This window comes from Vipera ursinii (assembly GCF_947247035.1).
Source record: "Vipera ursinii genome assembly, chromosome: 3".
NCBI classification, from domain to species: Eukaryota; Metazoa; Chordata; class Lepidosauria; order Squamata; family Viperidae; genus Vipera; species Vipera ursinii.
In genome coordinates this window covers 198367488-198386878 of record NC_139516.1, presented here as the reverse complement: position 1 = coordinate 198386878, position 19391 = coordinate 198367488, and the positions used below count along the sequence as shown (strand labels likewise).

At 41.0% G+C, this 19391-nt stretch overlaps 1 protein-coding gene across 1 annotated transcript in view; it reads left to right on the top strand.

The window, feature by feature from the left end:
- Window positions 1–19391, top strand: part of TAF2 (TATA-box binding protein associated factor 2) — a gene marked incomplete at its 5' end in the record, with an annotated part of 60784 nt that overhangs the window by 12330 nt on the left and 29063 nt on the right. Inside the window, 9 exons of the mRNA XM_083360338.1 lie at window positions 888–973; window positions 2994–3129; window positions 5244–5398; window positions 6455–6569; window positions 9537–9646; window positions 10290–10355; window positions 12842–13094; window positions 17012–17152; window positions 18193–18303. Of these exons, the coding sequence (XP_083216464.1) occupies window positions 888–973; window positions 2994–3129; window positions 5244–5398; window positions 6455–6569; window positions 9537–9646; window positions 10290–10355; window positions 12842–13094; window positions 17012–17152; window positions 18193–18303 (1173 nt within the window). The remainder of the gene's footprint in view (window positions 1–887; window positions 974–2993; window positions 3130–5243; window positions 5399–6454; window positions 6570–9536; window positions 9647–10289; window positions 10356–12841; window positions 13095–17011; window positions 17153–18192; window positions 18304–19391) is intronic.

The following is a 19391-nucleotide window of genomic DNA, read 5'->3' as shown; positions in this document are numbered from 1 at the left end:
CCCCAAAATTTTCTCTCATACTTTATCCCATTAACTCTGCCATCAATAGTATGGATAGGTAAGCAACCATTCCTTGGCAACTATATTCCACTGCAGACCTAGGTATCAAGTAATCTTGATGGGCTTCTGAGAAAGCTCAAAAGGTCCGTGAAAACCAGATTACAAATCATTTATTTATTTATTTTAATTATTTATTTACTAAATCTATATGCCACCCATCTCAATATGAGCGACTCTGGGTGGCTTGCAATGACATAAGTAATGATATTAAACAATTGATTAAAAGCATTTCAATATCAAGCATTGAGTAAAACATTAAAATTGACAACAAAACGAATAAAAGAACCAATGCGTAAATGGGGCGAAGATGGGATCTTCTACTAGTCTACTGGCCACTTCCAAAATGGGGCGGGCCCATCGGGGCCCAAGCCAGTTGCCGAGCCACGGGGCCACGGGTTTTCACGGGGGTGGAGGCGGATCTCATTTCATGATGTTTGAAAGTGCAGGTGTTAAGACAGAAAAGATTCTTTTCCTGGATCCCACCAGCCGCAGTTCTTTGGCCCACAGGATCCAGAGCATGTTCCTTCTGCTAGTGTAAGTGTGGTTTCTCAAGTAGCTTGGGCCCATGCCATGAACATAGATTAAATTTTACAATACAGCTGTTAGTGGACAGATGTGGTTTCCAATAAGAATGTCCTTGCGGTTCATATTAACAACCTCAGTAAGAAAAAGGTCGCTAGGTTCAAAGAATATGCTTTTCATTCCCACATGGCTTGATGTGCCTGTTGCAAATTACCAGCTAAGATCTTGTCTATATCTAGTCTCCTTTAAAAAAAAACTACTATGACTACATACATGCTCAGTGAATAATATATTTTGCATTTCAGGAACTAGACAAAATAGTGGCATATGAATTGAAGACTGGTGGTGTCTTATTGCATCCAATTTTTGGTGGAGGGAAAGAAAAGGACAAGTAAGTTTAGTAAGCAACGGACAGAGTTACAAGGCAATTAATATATGCCTATTAGAATAGTAATGAGAAATCAGGTCTGGGGCTTAAATTATTTCTCTTGGAAGGTCCTGTGAAAGACACATTTGACAAACATCACTATTGTGTATGTGTATCTGTGAAATTGTATTATACTGTATTGTAGTATATTAACTGAATATACGTTCAAAAACCTTTCCAGTGAAGAGAAACAAGTTTAGTGGTGAAATGAAAGTAACATTTGACTTATTTTATAACTATTAATATTATTTTATTAATTAAAGCATTAGGGGAAAACTGAATGTGTTGTTTTATAGCAAGAAAACAAGGCTCTTAGAATGCTTAAGAAAGTTTTTGTAAGTTTTTTTTTAAAATTATAGTTCAATTCAGAAGTAAACTTGTGTAAGTAAGCCTATTTATATAATTTCTTAATTTTTTTTATTGAAAAGTTTTACAGTACATTTTTAAATACAAAACCTCTCCCATCCCCCTCCCGTCTCCCCAACCTCCCCAACTCTCCCCTCCCCTCCCCCCCCTCCCCAACTTCCCAGAGCTAAATACAGGGTATAAAAATACAAACAAACATAATCTAAAATATGCAAACAACAATAAAATATTAAATTCTATCGCACTTTAATTCTTAATAAAATAACTACAAGCTAGTTATACATCATATAAATCCACTACTTATTCAAATGCTAAGTGAAACTTTTTAGTCCCATATTTATTCTGGATATAATCAATCCATCTTCTCCACTCCACAATATATCTCTGTTGCGATTGGTCTTTCAAATACACTAAAATCTTTGCCATTTCCGCCAAATTGGAAACTTTTAAAGTCCATTCTTCTATAGTCGGCAGTTCTTCCTTCTTCCAATATTGCGCTACTAAAAGTCTCGCTGCCGTAATTAAATTCAGCATCAGCTTAGTGTCCACAACAGTAGTATCTGTAATAATACCCAATAAAAACAGTTGCGGACAAAACTTTATCCTTTTCTTGAATATTTTTTGCATATTCCACCAAATTTTAATCCAAAAAGCTTTAACCCTTTTACAAGTCCACCATATATGAAAATACGTTGCATCCTCACAACCACACCTCCAACATTTGGGCTTAATTTTTATATTTCCACAAAATGCTTCATATTTTAGTTGTAAAATACATAGTTTTCCCTCTGAAAATTGTTCGTGTCCTTTAGTACCCTTGTTAGAGAATCAGATTTGAGATTTAACGGCTACTTATACATTAGATGTGCATTATACCTTTGGTGTTTTTTGTTCTACCTGTTTACAACTGGCTTGCTGTTTTAAACATTTTACAATTCTAATGATTTGTTTATATACTGCTGTAGAACTCAGCAATAGGATAGCTATCTCTGAAATGGTTTTATACAGTGATCTTAACAATTCCTGTCTTCTTGAACAGAATACTTTTTTCCAAATGTTACTTTCCATAAAATTTGCATAGTTGGAGATGAATTATGGAATAGCCATTAATTTTAGCATGATGATAAAGAGGAATAACAATGCACCTTTAAAAACTGCTCACATAATCAATTTTGCTAGTAATATTCACGTAAAAGCCATTTTTTCCAAAACAGATGTGTTTTATTTATTATTTTGATTTTAATTTTACATCCTATCCTTTAAGTTCTTCAGAAGTGAATAACATGAATTCTTTTTTTAATAGTCTAGATCAAGCATGTCAAACTGCCAGCCTATGGGCCGGATGCATCATGCCAAAACCACGCCCACCCCATTGTCGGCAATGGGGGAAAAGCCACGATACATCACACGACATCACGTGATGTCGCGAGTTTGACATGCCTGGTCTAGATGTTTATAGTTTGACATGCCTGGTCTAAATGTTTATAGTTAATACTATGTAATTCATGAATTAGTAGAAAATACCTGCCTTTTTTATTTCTGTTGTAATCTCAACTGCAATAGATTTCTCTCATAAAATATACCATGAATGAAAAATTATTTTGCTTTAATTTTCCAGCCCTGCATCACATTTACATTTTTCTATAAAACATCCTCACACATTATCCTGGGAATATTATACCATGTTTCAATGCAAGGCCCACCTTGTTATGAGACTGATAGAAAACAGAATAAGCATGGAGTTTATGTTACAAGTAAGTCTTTGGATCTTCTGTATTGAAATATATTTAATTCCTTTAAAATTGGTGTTTTATTTCTTTTCTACTTATGACGTGCTAAAGTGATTGATTTCAGTTCTTTGTAATTTATAAAATTGTTTCCATTGTACACAAACATATACTCCCTATTAATGCTGAGAGTTTATGACAAGTTAACTGGCAATTGAGACAACATTGAGATTCTTTGTTTAAATAAAACTTGTAACCAGGGTTTGAAGTTGGTTAATAAAGCTAAGAAGAATGGTTAATCTACAACCACAGATGATGTTAGCTTTCTGCATGCATATATATGTGTGTATGTGTATATGTGTGTGTGTGTGTGTGTATGCACACACACACACACACACAAACATACACACACACACACACACACACACACTAACCTAATTTAATTTAATGTAATTTAAACAAATGGATGAAAATTGTCTTTGGGAACAGATTGTGAGAGAGCAGTCTTTTTCATTTTATAATGTTTGCTCAGGAGAAAACTTAAATCCTGAAAAATACTTGCCATATTGATATTTGTTTGAATAGTTGTTCTATTTCTTACAGATGAAATAGTCATGTCATTAGCCCAGCAACTCCATCATGTTGACTTGTCATCTTTCTCTAAATCTAGATACCACGAGCATTTCTTTACATGATTGCCTCTTTAATAAGTCCCTCACAATTTATTTTGTACACTCATCCAACTTTTCTTTATCGGTCTATAATAGCAAAGCATGGAATCAGATCTCCGCTTAGGAAACTGTTGTACTCCTTGTTGATGTAAACAATTGAGTCTAATCTATTTTTGCCATGGAAGCGATTAAAATAAATTGAAGGCTTTTAGAAGCATATTTCTTTTCTTATTTTATATTGGATACTGAGTATATAAACAGTGATGTACTAAAAGGATTCTGGAATATAGGCTGTATTAATCTAAATATGAGAAATTGTGATAAACAGGGAGAGCTCTTACGTGTTGTCAGAGACAGGAAAATTGCTGCTGCTGGAACCATGGACATTAGGCTGATCCAGCATGACACTGTTTATGCTTGATTTGTAAGCAAGATGCATTTTGGCACTAATCTGTCTTCAGAAACATCTTTATGTCAAGAATAGTTGCAGGCATAATGAGATGGTATGCAGTAGATGAGGTTTGGATTTAATCTGTGTATTGAGCAAGGGTTTAATTGAACTTTTGAGTTCAATAAATATTAGCTGCATTTTCAGAACTTTGAACCATAAAATATAGTTTACAATAGCTGAATTCACATGATATATGCTTAGTTCAAAAGGTAAGCCAACTTTGTTTTAATGAAATATCGAAACTTAGTGTTTCTGATCCTTTCTGCTTCACTGTATTCTTCACAGAATGTTTAAAAGCAGTATTAAACTTTTTTTTAATCAGAGGTACAATACAAAGGAAAAGAATCAAAGTTTACTGCAGATGTTTACTTTTGAAATGGCAGAAAACAGAAACTGACAGAACTACCATTACTCTCCTATCATTAAGTATAGGAAAAATGTTCCTGCTAATTATTCTTAATTAAATTCAGGGACACGGTGGCTCAGTGGGTTAGGATGCTGAGCTTGTCGATCAGAAGATCGGCAGTTTGGTGGGTTGAATCCCAAGTGCCGCGTAGCAGAGGGAGCACCTGTTACTTGTCCCAGCTTCTGCCGACCTAGCAGTTCGAAAGCACGTAAAAATGCAAGTAGAAAAATAGGGACCACTACGGTGGGAAGGTAACAGCGTTCCGTGCACCTTTGGCGTCTAGTCATGCTGGCCACATGACCACGGAGACGTCCTTGGACAAGCGCTGGCTCTTCAGCTTTGAAACGGAGATGTGCACCGGCCCCTAGAGTCGGAAACGACTAGCACGCCTGTGCGGGGGAACCTTTACCTTTACCTTAATTAAATCAAATGTTTTTGGTCTGGTTGTATGTTCAAGAGTCAAGTGTGATTTTCAGTTTCCAAACACTTGAATATCCCTTTTTTAAAAAGATGCACAGTTATATTGTTGCCATTTGAAATTTCTCGAGGTTAAAAATCTGTTTAGTTTTATGAAACTGATCCATTTTCTGAATCTGACTTAATTTCATCGTAGGTTTTCAACAAACTGTTAAGTCTAGCTAGCACCGCTTCTTCCCAGAAATTCCAATCTCATATGTGGAGTCAAATGCTGGTTTCTACATCTGGGTTTTTGAAATCCATTTCCAATGTGTCTGGCAAAGATATTCAACCTTTAATTAAGCAATGGGTGTATCCTTTTCCATTGTGCTTTGGGCTACTTACCTGAAGGTGAAAAGCAACTGCTTAGGACAATCTAAACAAATAGTCTTAAGATATGAAAAACTATCTTTGGTAATATTGTTCAGACTGTTACCTCTTTTTCTAAGGACCAATCCCACTGCTTAAAGGAACTTTTACTGAAAGAAACTGAATGCCGCAAACTCAGGCGGAATCTGGTGTTCCCGCACAAAAGGCAAAGCTATTCAGCTGCCAATCCCCCCCCCCCACCCCATGACCAGTCCCCTGGCCAGCCAGTGTGATGCCAGCAAGATGTTTTGAAAAACTCAAGAGGTGTGAAACTGGTAAATTTCCATTCTCGGGGCAAACGGTCTTGAAGATCCTGTTACAAGCCAGTTTGGTGATCTGGTCTCCCATTGTCACTTCCCCCTCCCCATTCCCCTATCACCTTCCTATTTCCCACCATTTGATACACAGGTATGGATTGCCCCAAACGCCTCTTTCCCCCCCCCTTACCCTTTGATGGTAGGAGCCAGCAAGGCGCCAGGCTGACGATGGAGATCCTGACATCTTGTGATTATGATTTGCAACCTGCCGTGCCAGCGTCACGCAAGCAAAATCAATAGGGAAGGTAACAGGGAATCACAAATGGTAACCACATGACAGTATGACATTTTTTTTTAAATTACGGCAAATGGAAGTGCTGGAACGGCTGTCGCTAAAGTCTTCGTGGTCACATAGCGTCATACTTTGCAGTCACATCACTTAATGACCTTAATTGCTGCCGTTAACCAAGGACTCCCTGTACGTGTAACTAACTTTTCTTTATAACCTACATTTGGACTGCTCAGATTTCAGATTTCATGCAAGAGCAAGATAAGCGTTTGAAATTCAAAGATGTCTGCATGCAGAGTGGCTTTTGATAATTTGGGATTGTTATTGACATATTCATCAGGGAAGACCAACCCTTTCAAACGCTAAATAAATGAAACTTGTGCATTGCAGTTAAGTCTGTTAGCTTGAAAAATATATACGATACCAGTTTTTTTTCCTATGGAGTTTTGGCAGAGATCAAAGCAACGTGGTCAAATTTTATGGCAGTTTTGCATTTAATCGAAAACGAAATGTACTCGAGCTAGAAATAAAGCAAGACTATACCTCTCCTGGGACGCAGAAATATGTGGTAAGTTTACTTTTTGTCCTTTTTTTTCTTTAAAAAATTTGCAAAAAAAATAGTTAAAACATCGCACTATAGTTCCTTTGTATTGAGTTACTTCTATTAAATTTAGTAGCTGTTTTATTAGCCTGAATCCTCTCTGCAGAATTATGGCCCCAACTTAATTTAAACACTTCTTTTGTATCTTGTTAATGAAAGTTGAGTATTATTTTCATTTATTAAGCTCTAAGCCTATATCTTTTTTTTTCTGTGAAATATTTTCACTTTCTTCTTTATAGCACCACTCCAGGTATGCTCCACAGTCAAGGATACAGGTAGTCCTAGGCCAGGGGTAGGCAACCTTGGCTCTTTTATGACTCGTGGACTTCAACTCCCAGAATTCCTGAGCAAACCAAGCTGGCTCAGGAATTCTGGGAGTTGAAGTCCACGAGTCATAAAAGAGCCAAGGTTGCTTACCCCTGGCCTAAGCTTATGACAGCAATTGGGACCGTGATTGTTGTGACTAAATAATGTGGTCATCAAATGTGATGCCATATGACTTGATCTCTTAGCTATGACAGTCTCGGCAGTCCCTGTTGCGGCCCTAAACTCTAGATAAGTGGGTTTGTTAAACAGGAAAAGGTGGGAATCCCAAGTAGGAAGTGCAGGAGTGCCGTGTGTGTGTGTGTGTGTGTGTGTGTGTGTGTGTACGTGTGTGTACACTTGGGAGGACCAGTGGGGAGTGCTAGTAGTGAGGAAAAAAAGGAGTGACTTAACCAAAAGTGAGATGTGACCTTTCCTGACGGCTTCCCCATTGACTTTGCGGGAAGAGAAGGTCACAAGTGGAATTCAGATATCTGTGGTTTGGTGCGATGGCCAGAAGCTTGATGATCAGTCGTGTGTCCATTTTTTTTCAGCACCACCATAATTTTGAACAGTCACTGAATGGATGGCTGTAAGCCAAGGACATATTGTTTAGTGCAGCAGCCTCCAACCCTTTTCAGTGCCAGGGACTGGTTCTGTGGAGGGCAGTTTTTCCACAGAATGGGGGTAGGGTTTCATGCGCTGTCTGGACCCTACACATGTGCATATGGGGCTTCACTCGCATGCCCTAGTTCAGGGGTAGGCAACCTCGGCTCTTTTATGACTCATGGACTTCAACTCCCAGAATTCCTGAGTCAGCTTGGTTGGCTCAGGAATTCTGGGAGTTGAAGTCCACGAGTCATAAAAGAGCCGAGGTTGCCTACCCCTGGCCTAGTTCCTGGCGGGCAGCTGACTAGTTGGGGCCTCTTGGCTTAGGGAGCAAGAAAAAAAAAAGACATTTGAACTTTTCTTTGCATGAGAAGAATGCTGCATGTGTTACAAGTTTTATATAATGCTTTCGTATTTATTTATGGCCAAGGGCCCCAAAAGTTACAAATATAATCTGAACTTGTTTATTAGATAAAATGTTCTTACAAGCAAAATAGTTAACAAATAAAACCCCAACTCGTTGATTTGTTATTAAAAAGTCCCGTTTTTATAGCCATAGTTAAAAATCTGGGCACTGCAGTCTTAGGATTTTTATCTACAAGTAAATTTTTTACATACTTTTCGTCATTTGGATTTTCCTTGTGGAGCTGTTTAATGCCACGTTTAGATGTATTTGTAATTTGCTTTTGGACTTTTTGGCTGCAGATAAAACTGAAATATATTTCAGTTACCTTGGTCAATACTGAAATAAAACTTGGGTGTAAATACCGAATTCATTTAACTTCTGGCCGTTTCATTTCTGTTTTGAATGTAAAAACATGAGCTAAAAGCCTGCTTTTTAATATGTAAAAATACTGGGGAAGCAGGATTGCATTAAAAGTTTTTTCAGCAAGAAATAGTTGACGGAGTGAATATATTAAATATGGGATTCAGTATTGTGCGGAAGAACAGGGTAGAACAACGGCTTATGACCCTCTTTTACTGGTCTACTATAGAGAGCGTCCTCTCGTATGGTATTGTGGTTTGGTATGCTGGGACACGGTGGCTCAGTGGGTTAGGACGCTGAGCTTGTCGATCACATGGTTGGCAGTTTGGCGGGTCGAATCCCGAGTGCCGCGTAACAGAGTGAGCACCTGTTACTCGTCCCAGCTTCTGCCAACCTAGCAGTTCGAAAGCACGTAAAAATGCAAGTAGAAAAATAGGGACCACTACGGTGGGAAGGTAACAGCGTTCCGTGCACCTTTGGCATCTAGTCATGCCGGCCACATGACCACGGAGACGTCCTCGGACAAGCGCTGGCTCTTCGGCTTTGAAACGGAGATTAGCATCGGCCCCTAGAGTCGAAAATGACTAGCACGCGTATGTGGGGGAACCTTTACCTTTACCTTTATGCTGGCCTGACAGCCGCGGATAGGAAAGTATTACAGAGGGTGGTGAGCACAGCAGAAGACATCGTGGGCTGTCCCCTGACACCACTGGATGACCTCGCCAGGGCTTGCTGCCTTGGAAGAGAGAGGAAAATCCTCAGGGATGACTCACACCCTGGATGGTATCTCTTTACTCTCCTACCATCGAGTAGGAGATACAGGTGTACAGCCAGTCGTACCAACAGGCTGAAGAACAGCTTTTATCCATAGGCTGTTAGGCTCTTGAATGGGAAATAATGTTATAATTTTATGTATGATTGACTTGCGAGGCCGGTGTGTTGTGCAGTTAGTTCACATGGTGTAACAAGATGGTGGGTTTGTTGTCACTGTGAGTTGTGGGGGGGGGCACCAAGGGACGCTCAGCCAATCTCAGTGTATACATGGTTGTACTTTGACAATAAAGGTTCATTCATTCATTCAAATACGTTCAGGTTCAAACCTCTGCTTATCTTTAAAGCAGATTAACTGACTGATGGAGTCCATTTCTTCAGCCTCCTCTGTGAAGTTGAGAAGGATATCAGTGGAAATGCAACTCAGGCTGTCATAGGTCAATATGACTGCTAGGACTTGATAATGATACTTTTTTTTCCCCAAGGGTCCGCTTAAAGTGACAGTGCAGGAGCTTGACGGATCTTTCAACCACACACTTCAAATAGAAGAAAACAGCCTCAAACATGACATACCCTGTCATTCAAAGAGCAGACGGTAGGGATTTTACCCCCTGTGGAATTTTCTTGTAAAATGCATATCTGAAGTGACTACCATAAATTGTTTTTAATAATTTTGTTACCATTAGGCACATTTTATCAAAAAAAGTCTGCAAAGCGGTGGCCAAGCTGTACTATCCAGTATCAACATGACAGTATGAAAACCCCTAGTCTTCAGATGAGGAACAGAAATATTAACCAATTTTTGCAAAATTGGTTAACCCAGCATTGATGTCGCCAGTTTGATCTGGGTCTTCTGCCACCTTAACACCTCAAAGAATCTTAGTTGTAAGAAGATGGTGGTCACTGATATGCACTTCTGCCCCCCTTTCTGGGATCAAAAGTTTATAAAACAATATTCTGGGTATCCAGACTGTATGAACTATTTGCAGCCCAATTAAAGCTATTGCAAAAAAAAAGAGACAACTATACAAGGAAGTAGGCAGGAGGGGGAAAAAGATAAACAATTGCCACAGAAATAAGAATCAACAAAAATACGTCACAATGCCCGGTGTGATTGACAACCTAATTATAAGCTGCTCTTTCCTTTGTGTAACCATGACTTACTCTTTTTTTTTTTTTACAAAATAAAAAGACCAAAAAGTGATTTTACTATGCATCTCTTGCTTGTTTTTATGCAGCAATAAGAAGAAAAAAATTCCTTTGATGAATGGAGAGGAAGTGGACATGGATCTTTCGGCCATGGAGTAAGTAAACTTATAAAAGGCACAACATTTTTGAAAATCTTCTCCGTATAGGATTTTCAAATATATAATAGAATATTTATTTATTTATTTGTTTAGTTCAATTTATATACCGCCCTTTTCCCGAAGGACTCAGGGCGGTTTACAGGGCAAAATTAAAACAATACAATATAAAAATTAAAATAAAATTAAATCAATAGCCCCAAAATTTAAAATTAGAATTTAAAAAACTTAAAACCCCTCAGTCCAGGCCAGCTAACTCAAAAAGCCGGGTTTTTAGGTCCTGGCGAAACGAACGAAGGTCGGGGGCAATCCGGAGTTCCACTGGCAATTGATTCCATAGGGCAGGCGCGCCCACAGAGAACACCCTCCCCCTGGGGATCACCCGCCAGCATTCCCTGACCGGCGGGACCCTGAGGAGGCCCTCCCTGTGGGAGCGCACAGGACGATGGGGAGTTGACGCTGGCAGCAGGTGCTCCCTGAGATAATCCGGACCCATGCCATTTAGGGCTTTATAGGTCATCACCAGCAATATTGATTTAAATATCAAAAAGAGGAAGCACTAATCACTTGGTCGGGGACTTTTCCTTCCTCTGATTGTGCATTCTGACACCGTTGGATTGAAGGGAGTGTTCAAAGTACAGGGACTTTTGGAATACTTTATACTTTGGAGGGCCAGGAATTGTTTTGTAGCTGTGTTTACATAAATAGAAATTGAGGTGTTCAAAATATCTAGGAACTCTGTTAGTATCATGAGGTTGAAGCAGCCATGTGAAATATATTAAATTTATACTCTCCTATTTTATAAAATTCATACCCTAAAAGTATTGTTTGGCAGAGAGGAAGAGAAATAATATTTTCAGTAATATTGCACTGAAAATTGTGTTCCAGATAAAGATTTATTAAGCACAGAACTCACTATCCTGAATGGGCTACCAATTTTCATACTGAAAACATCAGAGATGCCACAATCGAGAAAAAAGAAAAAAAAATAATGTTATTACCGTATATACTTGAGTATAAGCCGAATTTTTCAGCCCACTTTTTGGGCTGAAAAATTCCACTTCGGCTTATACTCCAGTCAACAAAAAAACTTACCGAGGACTTGTGCGCGGCCGAGGCTTTGGTGCTTCCGGGATCGCGCGCACCTCTCCCAAGCCACCGCCATCCGGAGACCTGCCGAAGTTTGGGGAGGTTTGGGGAGGTGCGCGCGCACCTCCCCAAACCTCCCCAAACGTCGGCAGGTCTCCGGACCTCCGCGCCTTGCCTGCCTGCTTCTTTCCGCAGCGGAAAGAAGCAGGCAGGCAGGGCGCGGAGGAACGGAGACCTGCCGACGTTTGGGGAGGTTTGGGCGCCTCCCCAAACCTCCCCAAACGTCGGCAGGTCTCCGTTCCTCCTGCCGACGTTTGGGGAGGTTTGGGCGCCTCCCCAAACGTTGGCAGGTCTCCGTTCCTCCGCGCAGACCTGCCGACGTTTGGGGAGGTTTGGGCGCCTCCCCAAACCTCCAAAAACGTCGGCAGGTCTCCGTTCCTCCTGCCGACGTTTGGGGAGGTTTGGGCGCCTCCCCAAACCTCCCCAAACGTCGGCAGGTCTCTGTTCCTCCGCGCAGACCTGCCGACGTTTGGGGAGGTTTGGGCGCCTCCCCAAACCTCCCCAAACGGCAGGTCTCCGTTCCTCCTGCCGACGTTTGGGGAGGTTTGGGGAGGCGCCCAAACCTCCCCAAACGTCGGCAGGAGGAACGGAGACCTGCCGACGTTTGGGGAGGCGCCCAAACCTCCCCAAACGTCGGCAGGAGGAACGGAGACCTGCCGACGTTTGGGGAGGTTTGGGGAGGCGCCCAAACCTCCCCAAACGTCGGCAGGTCTCCGTTCCTCCGCGCCCTGCCTGCCTGCTTCTTTCCGCTGCGGAAAGAAGCAGGCAGGCAGGGCGCGGAGGTCCGGAGACCTGCCGACGTTTGGGGAGGTTTGGGGAGGTGCGCGCGCACCTCCCCAAACCTCCCCAAACTTCGGCAGGTCTCCGGACGGCGGCGGCTTGGGAGAGGTGCGCGCGATCCTGGAAGCACCGAAGCCTCGGCCGCGCGCAAGTCCTCGGTAAGCTCCGGGCGGTCACTTGCTTCGCGTCTCCTGAGGGAAGGGGGGGCGACTGGAGCGGGCGTGTTTCCTCGCCTGCTGGGCGCCGCGATTTGCCCGGGGAACGCGCGGGCCCCGAATGGCAGTGTGGAGCGAGGAAGCGGACAGCCAGGGCTTCCCCGAGAGCCGCGGCCACACAGGGTATTCCTGTGTATTCAGGCTTGCAAAATGGCGGATCGAGCCTCTGCTGGCGGCAGAGGCTTGCAGAACGGCGGATCGGCTTATACTCGAGTCAATAACTTTTCCAGTTTTTGGGGGTGAAATTGGGGTCTCGGCTTATACTCAAGTCGGCTTATACTCAAGTATATACGGGTAAATTAGTTTGATGCCCTGACCTAAGTTTTGATCCTCTTCTTCCAGTGCTGATTCCCCTTTACTATGGATAAGAATAGATCCAGATATGTCTGTTTTGAGGAAGGTAGAATTTGAACAGGCGGACTTTATGTGGCAATACCAGCTGCGCTACGAGAGAGATGTGGTGGCGCAAGAGGAATCCATTTTGGCTCTTCAGAAGTTCCCCACTCCAGCATCCCGGCTTGCACTGACTGATATTCTCGAACAAGAGCAGTGCTTCTACCGAGTGAGGATCATGGCTTGCTTCTGTCTTGCAAAGGTAAGAAGTGGCCACGTGTTTCTGTCAGTTATTAATGCAGGTTGTTTAAGCTGGAGTCTCACTGCTAAAGGTGAGGTGTGACGCAGCCGTAGAAAGTCAGGAAAAAACTTTTTATTCCTGTTTCATTACTTTGAAACCATAGATCAGGGTTTCATGTAAGGTCCTTGGGTACTGTTGTATTCAAATACCACTAGATGGCACCAGTTTACTGTCAATAAAAAAAAAGAAATGACCAAATCTTACGAGATAATTAGAGAAAATTTATATATTCTCCTACGTCATTCTGCAAGATATCAGATATTCTTAACTTTTAAAGTTATTTTTTTAAAAAAAAAATACTTAGTTTAAAAAGTGCCCACATTAAAGGTGAATATAAAGCGCCCAAGCACATTCTATGGTCTCCTGTATTTGTATTTATCTTGATACTATCACATTTCTATAATATTCTGTACCTCATCTTATCACTTTATATGAAGCTTCTGATAACAAGTTCCTATGGTATTAACCTTTTTGGAACTATTGGCTACGTTAAGGTTGATTCTACAAGAAGTCCTCAACTTAACAACCATTCATTTAGTGACCATGTGAAATTACAATGGCGCTTTAAAAAGGAGTGTTTAACCATTTTCACACTTATGAGCATTGCAGCATCCCCACTGTAGCAACTGCAGTGATTCACTTAACAACTGTGGCAAGAAAGGTCATAAAATGGGACAAAACTCACTTAACAGCTGTTTCACTTAGCAACAGAAATGTTGGGCTCAATTATGGTCATAAGTCAAGGACCATCCCGTACTATAAGATATTTTGTTTTCATGTGCCGGTACTTTTTACTTTTTTTTTCTCCTTGGGAAACAGTGCTATCATGGACATGCACAGGAGTCCAAAAAAAAAATCAAGATGGCAGCCACAATCTTCTGGCTGCCTTCTTCACATTTTTGACTCTCCTCCCCTGGAGGCATCTCTGGGTACCATTCTTGCCTGCTACGTGGGCTACTAACCACAGCACCCATAGCCCCTGTGCCATAGCCTTGTATTGTCAGCCAAAATGGTGCTCACTAATTGCTTTCACTCTGCCCCATACTCGCCCTTCATATATAGAGACATGGGATTAGTCCTGTCTTAGAAACATTAGCCTAAAGCTCCATCATATAGATAAAGGAGACAAATCGTTAGTAAATTTTGCCAATGGTGAGTCATCCTTGGTTGGAAAGGAAGCAAAGCCAGGGGAATCCACCCACCTTTTGACTGGCATTAAAACACTAAGGCAATGATGGCGAACCTTTTAGAGACCGAGTGCCCAAACTGCAACTCAAAACCCACTTATGTATCGTCGGGTGCCAGGTGGGCGTGGCCCATTGGGTGAGCGTGGCCCATTGGGTGGGCGTGGCTGCGGTGGTAACGGCAGACTGGGTGGGACTAAAAAGTTCAATCAATGAATTCCAACTTTGCGAGATCTTTTTTTCCCCCTGCAAGAAGTTGAAATTGATTGATTGAATTTTTTTTTTTTTTTACACACAAGGCACCGGAGGCCTAAAGCGAAAAGGTTTTATAAAACCCAGCTGAAGGACTGGGACGACAGCACGCGTGCCCACAGAGAGGGCTCTGCGTGCCACCTGTGGCACCCGTGCCATAGGTTCACCGCCACAGCACTAAGGACAGCACCACTATCTGATGTGCTACTGGAGTACAATAGGAATCGACAGCGAAATTCCTCCTGTCATACTTTCCTGCCGACTGACCAACTGGAGGAAAGTACTTTTAACACAACTGTCTGGCTGCAACCTCCTTCCAGTCATTAGGTAAAAGAGGACTATTTTGCTATCATTTTGTGAGATTTTGCTTAAAGAAAAGTGTGTCCTTTTGCGTTCAGAACTGTGTTCACAAACAGAGTAGGGCTCAGTCGTTTACCAGCCAGTACAATAGTTGTCCCAGTTCAGAATGTGGGGCAAATAGACCAGCTGTTAACTGTGCTTTACTGCTACGTCTGTTTTCCAGCTGGAACTGGAAGGATTCTGAATTCCGAATTGTCTTTCTCCGTGGGTGATCTCGTACTCTGCGGGTGGCAGAGGCATGGTTGAAGTTTTCATTGAGGTTATTGGCAGGATACGTTGAGGACGTCAGTAATGTTGATGCCTTGTCCATGACTAGCTTCTTTTCATGCTTCTTTCAAGTTTGAATATGTGGCTTTTGTAAAGTGGGGAGGGCATTACTGAAACACAGATGAAAGGAAAATAATTATATCCAGATACTGATTGTGGGAAATAATCAGTGACACATGATCCACAGGTAAAAGCTCTCCCCTTGACTGAAGTTGAAATATTGACTGAGGTTATAATGTCCTCGACTTATGGCCACAATTGAGCCCACATTGCCGTAGCTGTTAAGCGAATCACTGCAAACGTTAATTTAATAACGTGGTTTTTTTTAAAAAAAAGAATCTGGCTTCCCCATTAACTTGGCTGGTCAGAAGATCACAAAAGTTGGTCACCTGATCCCGGGAAACTGCAAACGTCAAATACACGCCAGTTGCCAAGAGCCAGATTTTGATCATGTGACTTGGGGGGGGGGAATGCTGCAGTGGTCATAAGTGTGAAAAACAGTCATAAATCACTTTGTCCAGTGCCATTGTAACTTTGAACAGTCACTGTTAGAGATTAAACTTGATTTGGGTGACAATATTATATAATGGAGTAAAAGCACCTTTAAGGAGTTAAACGGCCTAAGGGCGTGGCTGTAATTATTCCACATAAAAGAGAGTTAGATGTTACATGTAGTTGCTCTTGTATATGTGTTTGATGTTAGTGTTTGGATACCTCTTGTTCTCTTGTTTGCTAACTTGATATTTATTCTCTCAAGAATCAACTGCTTGCTACAGTGTATATTGTTTTTGATATTGGTAAGCAGCTTTTGTATTTTGATACTATGTTTTTATGGACTGACTTTTATGTGCATGATACTGGATTGATATTTGGACTATTTCTTACTGTGTTTCTTTTTGTTGTCTGAGTAAAAATAAGTTATAAAACTCGTGTTAGTGCATTACTGTTTGCCTAAAAGTCCCAGTACAACTTCCACTGTGTATTAATAATACTCTGTTAAACAAACCATTTTTTCAACAACATATTCTAACAGTCACTAAATAAATGAGTGGTTGTAAGTCGAGGACTACCCGCAGACGGATGAGAAATCCCAAGGTCTAGGTAGCGTATTTATAGCTTTGGTTTACAAATTATGCTCAAACCCCCAAGGATTACTCAGTGACAATATTTGAAATGACAAGCCGCCTGCCATGTGTAGCTTGACATTTTTTCTGGGTCACGCCATGTCATGTGGGATAAATTCTGAGCTGCTTCATTCTTCTCTGTGGAGATTCTCAGTCGTCCAGCTCATAGTTCTCTCAAAGGTGCTGTGAGAACTAATCCCTCCATTGCCTCCACCATCCTGCCAGAACCAATGAAGCTTCTTGGATGTGAAGTGAAACGTCTTCTTGCTCAAGCAAAACAACAACAACAGTCCAGTTGCCTTTTGGAAAAGCACCTTTGAGACTGCTTCATTCTTAGTGATTGCATACATAAATGCAAGAACTTTTGCATGCATCAAAGCTTTAGATTGTGGCACAACCTCACCCCCTTCCCTGCCCCTCACGTTCAAGGATTCCATGCCGGATACATATGAATTACTTAGCAAGCAGATGTGAAAGTAGGAAGATACGAAAAATGCTAATTGAAAGGCTATACTCTTGAAACAATAAGGAATATTCACTTACAGAAACCTCCTCTTTTTTTTCCTCTTTTTCCCACAAGCTGGAAATAAAATACGATGAAAAGAGAAGTTGGCACTCAGAGGTAGAAATAGACCAAGCTTTGCAACGTTGTTAGTAATGCGGCTTCTTTTTTTCTCTCCTAATTATACAGATTGCAAATTTCATGGTGAGTACATGGACAGGACCACCAGCCATGAAGTCTCTCTTCACTCGAATGTTCTGTTGTAAAAGTTGTCCAAATATTGTGAAAACCAATAACTTTATGAACTTTCAGAGCTACTTTCTGCAAAAGGTAAAAAAAAAAAGTACCGTAATTTATCAACTTACTTGATTTTCTAAACAAAAGCAGCTTTCCACAGTAGAGTTTGGTTCAGGAGTGGATTTGAATAACAGCAATAGACCTAGACTTACAGTATATACCTCTTCACAGTACTTTTACGGCTCTCTAAGTGATTTACAAAGTCGGCATATTTCCCCCCCAATAGTCTAGTCCTCATTTTACCAACCTCGGAAGGATGGAAGGCTGAGTCAACCTTCAGCCGGTCAGGATCAGACTGCGGGCAGTGAGTTAGCTTGCAGTACTGCACTCTAACCACTGTGCCACCACAGCTGTGAGGAAAAACAAAAGTAGTTGCTGTTATTTGGTACATTTGTTATCATCATAATGAAAAACAAAATATCCTTCAGAAAAATGGTAATTATTGATTTATTAAATTGTCTGCCCAAAGGTAAGCAGAAATAAATTCAATTAGATATGCCTCGACAACTTGTCTGTGGTTTATACCCAGCCTTTTTGTGCTTGGCTAATTTGGTGCATTCTCATAGCTGCTTAATTGCATGGTTAGTGCTGTTTATCATTTCCTGCTGTTAATCAACTGGGAAGTAGGGGTGGAATATATTGCTATGTTTGTATCATGCACAATTTAGTTAATGCATTTCATTTGGTGATAGCCACTGTACAAATGAACAAATACCATAATAGGTATACAAAACTTCCGTCTCTAAAAACATTTCATTTTTCAGGAGATAGCAATCCATCTGCCTGGCTGCTATTATTGAATAGTGTACCCATGTAGGGTTCTGTTCTGATCTCGCAAATCAATTTTTAAATGTAGTCCCACACCTCTGCTTCTTCAAAATTGTGACTACGAGCCACAGGAGTAACTTTATTAGGGAATTTTGTATGACACTAATCTTACTATTGGGGAGTGAAATTGAATAGAGAATACCATGTGGAAGGCAGAATGAAGTTGTAAAATCTTAAGATTTAACTAAAATATGACCTGAAACAATTATTTGTTAGGGTTGTGTGCTTTTTTCCCCCCTCCACAGACAATGCCAGTTGCAATGGCCTTGCTGAGAGATGTTCATAATCTGTGTCCTAAAGAGGTTTTAATGTTCATTTTAGACCTGATCAAGTACAATGACAACAGAAAAAACAAGGTAGGAAGTTGTTTAAATTAACAGACTTTTTCCCCCCTCATGACTCATGATTGATTTTATGTTACAGGACAAGTATAAGGCAGATGAATGCTTATTTTTATGGAACATATAAGGGACCATGACCTATTCATTTATGGAAAAAAGTACACAACTGTTATCCGCTGTATATCAAAACTATTCCCAGGCATCAAAAATAGAAATGCAGTAAATAAAGCGCAAAGTCATAAAAATAGATCATGACAGAAAGGTGGTTCATAACTCCCATTAACGACCAAGCTTAGCAGATTGGTGGTCCCACAAAGCCCAAAGGGCGAGCTGTTTCATAATACGGGGGCTGCGTTCAAGAGGGCCCTCATTCCTTTCATCTCACATAGGTTGTGGATGTTCCTCATCTCCTTTCAGGGTAAAATACAAGAGAGGCAGAATTCGGTTGGAAGAGACAGCAATGTACAGTGTAATATGTGCATATGCACCTACAGATTTCGTAGACATATAACGTTGAATGCAAGAGCAAAGCAATCTTTTGCACAGGCGTAGGAGGCATGAAATGTTGTGCTTCAAGAAGGTACCTCCAGGAGGGGAAATAGGTTTAGTCAAAGTTCATGGGTCATAAATGGCCTTATAATTTCCAAGTATCAATGAATAATCAGGAAGTAAGGCCATTAACCCTTTGAATTAACATCCGGTGCAAGACCCACAGCGCAGGTGGTAATGGGCTCTTGGTTTCCTAATACCGGTTAACAGTTCTCTTGCTGAGTGTTCTTTAAAGGTGGCTCTTTGCAGATTTCATTATGCATTCCACTAGCCCAGCTAGTGGACTGTGTGAGTTACCTATGTGGTATCTTCCTGCTGTAGACAGAGATGCAACTACTAAGCATTCCAAATTACAGTTAGATTGCAAACCTTCGGAATCCTGGGAGAAAGATATTCGGATTAAAGAAATAAAACTTAATTTTGGTGGCTAAAGTCAAGGGTATTTAAAAACTTGCAAGAATTAAAATTGGGGATTCAAGACTGAATACAAAGAAATGTGTGATTGTTTAAAGAATGCAAGGAGTTCTTAGGAATGTCCTTGGGTATCTGAGTAT